Genomic DNA, 8001 nt, shown 5'->3' on the forward strand with positions numbered 1-8001 from the left:
CTCCGAGCGGTCCTAGTACACAGCGTGGCTTGCGCGTCTGGAATCCCCATTCCTCCGGCAGCCACACGCGCTGAGTATGGGATGCTGGCTGTACCTCCTCGCACCGCACTCAGTGCATACAAAACCCGGAGCCCCCCCGACTTACACCTGCGCTCAGGGATGTGAGGGTGGCCGTTTTCAGGTTAGTACCTGTCTTTTGAGTCCAGAGAGCCCCTGCTCCCTTTCAGGACCGTCTTGCCTGAGCCTCCCTTGGCTCTCCTGGCTTGTTCCTATGGTGTCTCCCCTCTGGAGGAAACACAAATAACTGAGGACCAGCAGGGGAGGAGGAAATTTATGGGCTGGCGCGGTGTTTCCAACAGAGGGGAGGAGCCAAGGTCTCTCAGGTGGCTGTCCTGAAAGACGATTAGGGGAAATTATTTTGGTAGCCGCATCTCTTTAACAGAGATGTTAGGAGTCACTGCCCTCCGGACAGGTAGATATTAATCTGCATTTGCAGGCTGCTTCTTAAAACTATATGAATAGCGACAGTCAATTTGCATGTCCACGGGCCAGAAATGTGTTTTTGCTTATTGGGCTTGTTGCTGCAACAGGGGAGGTTTATGACCAGGTTGTGTTGACCAGTTGTCTGGATAACACTGGAGTCACAGAATTAGAAAATTCTTAGGCAGGTAAAACATCTCCCATATACATGCAGCATTGCTTTGTGGGTCTCACCTTATGGAGTAAAGTGGCACACACATACAATAATCAACACCTTCCTTCACTCCCTCTTATTGGAGAAAGGGGAGAGTTTGGTTGTATTTTCCAACATGTTTGTAATTCTTTCTGAACAATTATGTGCTTCCATAATCAAAAAGTTTCACTACTTCAATACTCCTTGTCTGAGCATCACACACAAAAAAATAAGTTTTAGACATTCTCAATATAAGAAACTGTTGAATATGATAAACCTGAAATGGGCTGCAAATAGGTTCCTAAAGACTTGGGCCCCATCATCAATCCAAAGGTTAGTAGATCAGATTCTCACAAACGGTAAAGGTCATAGATGGATTGAACTTTGGCCAGTCCCGGCTGAACCAGCTGAATTTCGATCCATCAATGGCCACCTTAAGCCTGCATAGCATGTGATAACAAAAAGGATATCAGAGCAACAGCTTTGTTCCGGAAATCAACAACTGTAAAACTGGTGACAAGAGGATCCACAAAGCTAATCATGTGATGTTTGCAGAGTTGTTGCTCCTCAGAGGTCACTTTATTTGTGATAATATCCAAGCCTTGGTACACCTGAAAAGAGAAAACAAGATAAACTATATTACAAACGGTCATGATCATTCTATAGTAGATTGCAAGTTTCAAAATTAAATACAAATTTCTCAAAGAAAAAAAAAAATAAACCAAAACAGCTCAAAATTCTGAAATACAACACAAAATCATGCATATTCTCTAGTCTTGGAGAATTATGCTAATTTTTTATTTTATTTTTTCGAGATCCATCTGAAAAGTTTACAAAGAAGTCTAAACAAAACCATATGCATGGCTCTCAAAGTCAGAATAAAATCATTTACTAGGACCTCAAAGTCTGAATGATACCATTTACAATAATCTCAAAGTCAGAATAACAATCATTTACAAGTATCTCAGTCTGTACAAAACCATATTCATGGATCTCAAAGAGGACCATCAGTAATGTTTTCATCTTTCCATCTATTAAATCTTCTGCCTTTATTGTTGTAACTTTGGATAGTAACATTTTTTTTTTTCTGCCAGTAATTACTGTATATACTCGAGTACAAGTCGAGTTTTCTTTTTTTACTTATCTTTTATTTTATTTTATCAAAAAAGGAAGAGAGAGACATACAAAACAGAATACATGTTCCATAAAATTCACCGTCCATCATTTACAAATGTAAACACATCTATATGCACATTTGTACCTGTTCCCCCTACTTCAATCAGTCCGGTCCTCCGGTCAACATAATCACCATATCTATGCTTTCTATATCCCCTTAAATTCCATTTGTATCCTCCTCTCCTTCTTACATTAACCTCTTATCCCTTAAACAAACCCCCCCCCCCTTCCTCCTCCCTCCCAAAAAATAAATAACCCCCCCCCCCCCCTGAGATGTAGGGCTCCCAAGCTTATGTGGTCCTTTATACAGATATTCACCTTGAGCCCTGGTTCACACTGGGTACGATTTGGAACGATTTGAGATGCGATTTGACATGTCAAATCGCATCTCAAATCGGCGGCAATTGTCGGCAATGGCACTGTCCTAATCAGTGCGACGCTGCATCTGCGATTTCAAAAAGTAGTTCCTGTACTACTTTTTGCGATTTCGGGCCGCGATTTACATTAAATTGCGGCCGAAATCGCGGCAAAATCGCGGCCGCGAAATCGCGGTAAAATCGCGCATTTTACCGCGATTTTGAATTCGCAGCAGTGTGAACCTAGGCTCAGATGGATTTACATTGCTTCTCTTATCACTCTTCAAGCATTCTCTTCCCTTCTCTTATCACTCTTCAAGCATTCTCTTCCCTTCCTCTGAACTGATAAATAAATGCCATCCTGTCCAAGTTTCATTATATTGTTTCCTCCTGTTTTGAGCGGAGAGGACCAGATCCTCCATTGCTCCTATCTCCCGAGTCCTATTAAGCCATCCCGCGATGGAGGGAGGTCCAGAATCCCTCCACCGCAGGGTGACTCCCGCCTTTGCGCATTAATGAAATGACACACTACTGATTTCTTATACTTCTGAGAGCAATGAAGCAAAAAGAAGGCAGGGTCATCTGGAATCAAATGTTCTGTGAATTTTTGGGATATTCTCCGAACCTCCACCTAATAGTGTCTCATTTTTTCACAGGACAAAAATATATGCAAGAGTGTTCCTTGCTCTACCCCACATCTTCAGCGGAAGTTCAGTTTTTTGGTGGAACTCCGCTTTAACTACTTGCTACCCAGGCCAATTCTGATATTTCTCTCTTACATGTAAAAATCATCATTTTTTTCCCCCCTAGAAAGTTACTCAGAACCCCCAAATATTATATGTTTGTTTCTTTAGCAGAGACCCTAGGGAAAAGAATGGTGGTCGTTGCAACTTTTTATCTAACACAGTATTTGCGCAGCAATTTTTCAAACACGTATCATGCATTTAAAAAAGTAAAGTTCGCCCAATTTTTTTGCATAATGCGAAAGATGATGTTACGCCGAGTAGATACCCAATATGTCATGTTATGAAATTGTGCACACTGGTGGAATGGCGCCAAACTTCGGGACTTAAAAATCTCCATAAGCGACGCTTTAAACATTTTTTTACAGGTTACCCGTTTAGAGTTACAGAGGATGACTAGCACTAGAATTATTGCTTTTGCTCTAACATTTGCGGCAATACCTTGCATGTGTGGTTTGAACATAGTTTACATATGCGGTCACGTAAAAAATGTTTTAATATTTATTGTTTAACAATTATTTTTCTATTGTGACACTTTTTTTATTTTTAAATCACTTTTATTCTGTAAACATGCCTTGTAATAGGAATAGTGTGTTATAGGTCCTCTTTACAGGGAGATTTGGGGTCAATAAGTCCCCAGAACTCACCTCTAGGCTCTGAAACCTGAATACAATTTTTTTTATCCTGGCTTCCCAGCCGAGGCGGAGACATTTTTCAAATGCAGAGGCCGGGCGTGACATCATAAAATCGCACCCGGCCTCCGAAAAATCTGAGAAACCTGGGAGCAATCTGGCCCACCGGATTCTCTATGGTGAACTTCCAGCATAGACTATTCCTTCTCCCTCTCGCCGATTGTACGGGCGACCTGGGAGAAGCACGGGAGAGCAGCGGTTGGAACGTCCCCACCCACTGCCTGCAAGAACGATCAAGCGGCTGAACAGCCACGATGATTGTACGGTGCAGACAATCGTCCGGCTCTAAAAGAAGATATAAAAGCAGCTACAAGCATCATTCAGATATCCCCAAAGTCAACGATGTCATATGACCTCTTTGGACGGGAAGTGGTTAAAACATTTGATGCCAGGGTTTCAGCTTTAAAATGAAACCGAACCCATTGATTTAACAGTTTCACAAAACATTTACATTCCTGGAATGCCAACTGTCACATTTGCTTGTGTCCTCAACCAAACTGTCAAACCACAAATGGCTGGTGTCATAACTGATCACATGTGCAGAGCATCATGGCAGCTGCAGATCAGAGGCTAATGCCCGGTACACACAATGAGATTATCAGACAAATCATGGTCAGTTACGAAATTTCTTGTATACAAGAAAAAAAAAATATCAGAAGTAATGTAATGTGTTGTAGTGTATTTTCGAACAACTGTACTGATTAAAGTACTGAATAGAGAGGATGGGACTTTATAGGTGCAATTAGTACTATGACAAAGTATTTTCAATAAAAACTGTTTATTAAAGTCACAAGAAGGCGCTTGCAACTCCTCCCCGCATCGGTAAACCCCCTGGGAGAGGCACTCTTCCCTGGGGGGTTACCTTGCGGGCACTCCTCAGAGTCCAGCATTTGGGTGCATAGACACAGAATGCTGGACTCGGCCCCGCATCATTGGATTTGATTAACAACAGCGGAAGCCAATGGCTGCACTGATATTAATCTATCCAATCAAGAGCCGAGAACCCTGGGCAGAGAGGTATAGCGTGTCTCCGCCAAGGAAACAAACGGGCTCAGGTGAGTAAAATGGAGGGGGTGGGGCTGGTCAGTGTCAGAAATTTTTTCACCATAATGCATAGGATGCATTAAGGTGAAACACACAAGGGTTTACAACCCCTTTAATATATATATATATATATATATACACACACACGAGTACTTGAACAAAATATGGGAAGGGCGAGTTTGGTGACACAAACCCACATGGATGGGACAGAACGTGGATGTTTTCCAATTCGCATAACATGTGAATGTGACCAGCTTTCAATAGACCCGGTTCACACATGTGCAATGCGATTTTGAAAATGGTCCTGTGCATTTTTGGGTCCGGTTCAGGCAGGGGTCGACAATATCCGGGCGCCAGGTCGCAATTGCGACAAAGAAATTGTGACCTGGGGCCCGCCGGTAATTGAGGCAGCGGCTTTGCGGCCTACAAAGCCGCGGCCTCAATTACCGGCCGCCGCGGGCCCACGGCGGTGGGGGCGCACAGAGGCCCAGGATCCTGTGTCTCCGTGCGCCCCCACCTCTGCCGCGCGATCGCGGCAGGCCCATGACGGCCGGTAATTGAGGCCGCGGCTTTGCGGCCTTGTGAAGTCCCAAGCTCTTCCTTCTGTCAGCTGGCCCCATCTGGTGGCGGCCGTTGGCATTAAAAGTTAAACAGCAATTCTAATGTCATGTTTCACTATTTTCACTGCCATCTCCTTCCCTCTAATTAGAACCCCCAAACATTATATATATTTTTTATTCTAACACCCTAGAGAATAAAATGGCGATCGTTGCAATACTTTCTGTCACGCTGTATTTGCGCAGCAGTCTTACAAGCGCACTTTTTTGGGGAAAAAAATTACACTTTTTTTAATTAAAAAATAAGACAACAGTAAAGTTATCCCCATTTTTTTTAATATTGTGAAAGATAATGTTACGCCGAGTAAATTGATACCCAACATGTCACGCTTCAAAATTGCGTCTGCTCGTGGAATGGCGTCCAACTTTTACCCTTTAAAATCTCCATAGGCGACATTTAAAAAAAAAATCTACAGGTTGCATGTTTTGAGTTACAGAGGAGGTCTAGAGCTAGAATTATTGCTCTCGCACTAACTATTGTGGCGATACCTCACTTGTGTGGTTTGAATATCGTTTACATATGTGGGCGCCCCGTCGAGCGCAAGCTCGACGGGGCGCGTTTTCTGGCTCCTAACTTTTTTAGCTGGCTCCTAGATTCCAAGCAAATTTGTCAACCCCTGGGTTTAGGTGCAACTTCAGGTAAAAATTTTCACCTAAACCGGTAAACGGAAACCCCCCAGACTCAGAACTGCATCCACACGTGTGAACCCAGCCTCAGGCCCCATTCACACAGGGCGATTACCTGCATGCCCAGTGCAGGGCTGTGTTTTGCCAGCAAGGGGGATGCATAGGTGCGTGCATTCTGCTGCTGGCAGTCCCATAGATGTCTATTGGGAAATATGGTTGAACGGACACAGCTGCTGTGTCCCAATGTGACATCCATGCGGGTACCTAGGGCGAGTTTGGGGACATGAACCCACACAGATGTCATATTGGGGTGGAATGCTTGTGTATCCCCTTGCGAATGGGCCTAATCCTGCATGGCTGTGTGTGGTTCAGCCCAAAGTGATCTGCAAATAGAAGGCTACATCTCTCACAGATTGTAGATGTCAATGGAGCACCAGTGTGCCAACATCTGGCATCCTAGTCCATGGATTACTTCCTCCAGTCCCATAACAAGTTGCCCACACCCCCATATGTAGCTGAGGCTGGAGGGATAGTCTGCAGAAGCCTGCACATTGCACCCATCATCTACTGATTGCAGCAACAATGCTCCAGAGCCTCCAAAACAACTTTTTGTTTCAATATGGGTGAACAGACCTGTATAAAAAAAAAAAAAAAACGTACTATAATATGGAACCTGAAATGCGCTCATTTACAGTGTTAAATATTGTCTGTTGTGATAAAAAGAGTTCTGCAATACACTAGCCCTGTAGCAGTAGACACAGCATGTCCGTCCTCCCTCCTCCTCACCTGCATGGAGTCCGCGCTGATAATTTCCCCTCCCAGGCTCCGACCTAATTGGATAGCCAGCTTGGACTTGCCGGTCCCGGTGGCCCCAAGAACAACCACTAGTGGTAGAGAACGCTTCAAGCTGTGCGCCGCCATCTTGTCTACGTCACAGCCCCGTCCGAGAGAGCAGGAAGAGGCGGCCCTGGAGGCTGTCTGTCTTTCTGTACTAGATGAAGTCATTCGTACACAATGAGAGTGAGGTGCAGGCAGCCTGCAGTCATTCATAGCAAAACCTCTGTCCCTGTCTTCCACTTAAAGTGACCCTGTCATTGAAAATAAATACCCAAACTAAATGTGTCCCCTGCAAAGGAGAACTTAGGCACCACTTTGCCATTGTGCGAATGTCAGTGGCAGGAATCTATTGATTACAGCTGCTGGGATTGACAGCTGCAGCCACCAGAACCATATGCTGCAATTAAAGCATAGTTGCCAATATTGTGAAAAATTGTATAGGGATACTTTTTTGTATGTGGGTGGAGTCTTATTATAATTAGTGGCGTGGTATGCGTTTTAAGACGTGGTGTAGACGAGAAAGGAAAATTGGCGTGCTGCAGTGAAAAATGGGCGTGGTCCGTCCTTACATCAGATGCCCCCAGCAGAGTCATCCTTGCATCAGGTGCCCCCAACAGAGTCCGTCCTTACATCAGGTGCCCCAACAGAGTCCGTCCTTACATCAGATGCCCCCAGCAGAGTCATCCTTGCATCAGGTGCCCCCAACAGAGTCCGTCCTTACATCAGGTGCCCCCAACAGAGTCCGTCCTTACATCAGGTGCCCCCAACAGAGTCCGCCCTTACATCAGGTGCCCCCAGCAGAGTCCGTCCTTGCATCAGGTGCCCCCAACAGAGTCCGTCATTGCATCAGGTGCCCCCAGCAGAGAACGTCCTTACATCAGATGCCCCCAGCAGAGTCATCCTTGCATCAGGTGCCCCCAACAGAGTCCGTCCTTACATCAGGTGCCCCCAACAGAGTCCGCCCTTACATCAGGTGCCCCCAGCAGAGTCCGTCCTTGCATCAGGTGCCCCCAACAGAGTCCGTCCTTACATCAGGTGCCCCCAGCAGAGTCCGTCCTTGCATCAGGTGCCCCCAACAGAGTCCGTCCTTGCATCAGGTGCCCCCAGCAGAGAACGTCCTTACATCAGTGTGCGCACAATCACGGGACCCCGGCGAGATGGCCTACCAGGCCGGGGCGCACGTGCTACGTGGAGTTCCTGACTCTGGGCCCTCATTGCCCGTAGCAACTAAAGCTG

At 45.4% G+C, this 8001-nt stretch overlaps 1 protein-coding gene across 1 annotated transcript in view; it reads right to left on the reverse strand.

The window, feature by feature from the left end:
- Positions 1–6898, reverse strand: part of TRIT1 (tRNA isopentenyltransferase 1) — a 30960-nt gene extending 24062 nt beyond the window's left edge. The window contains exons 1-2 of the mRNA XM_040336970.1: positions 6715–6898; positions 1144–1284 (exon numbers count right to left, since the gene is read on the reverse strand). Coding sequence (XP_040192904.1) covers positions 1144–1284; positions 6715–6849 — 276 coding nt within the window. The 5' untranslated portion in view covers positions 6850–6898. The remainder of the gene's footprint in view (positions 1–1143; positions 1285–6714) is intronic.
- Positions 6899–8001: the final 1103 nt, after the last annotated feature.

This window comes from Rana temporaria, chromosome 2 (genome assembly GCF_905171775.1).
Source record: "Rana temporaria chromosome 2, aRanTem1.1, whole genome shotgun sequence".
NCBI classification, from domain to species: Eukaryota; Metazoa; Chordata; class Amphibia; order Anura; family Ranidae; genus Rana; species Rana temporaria.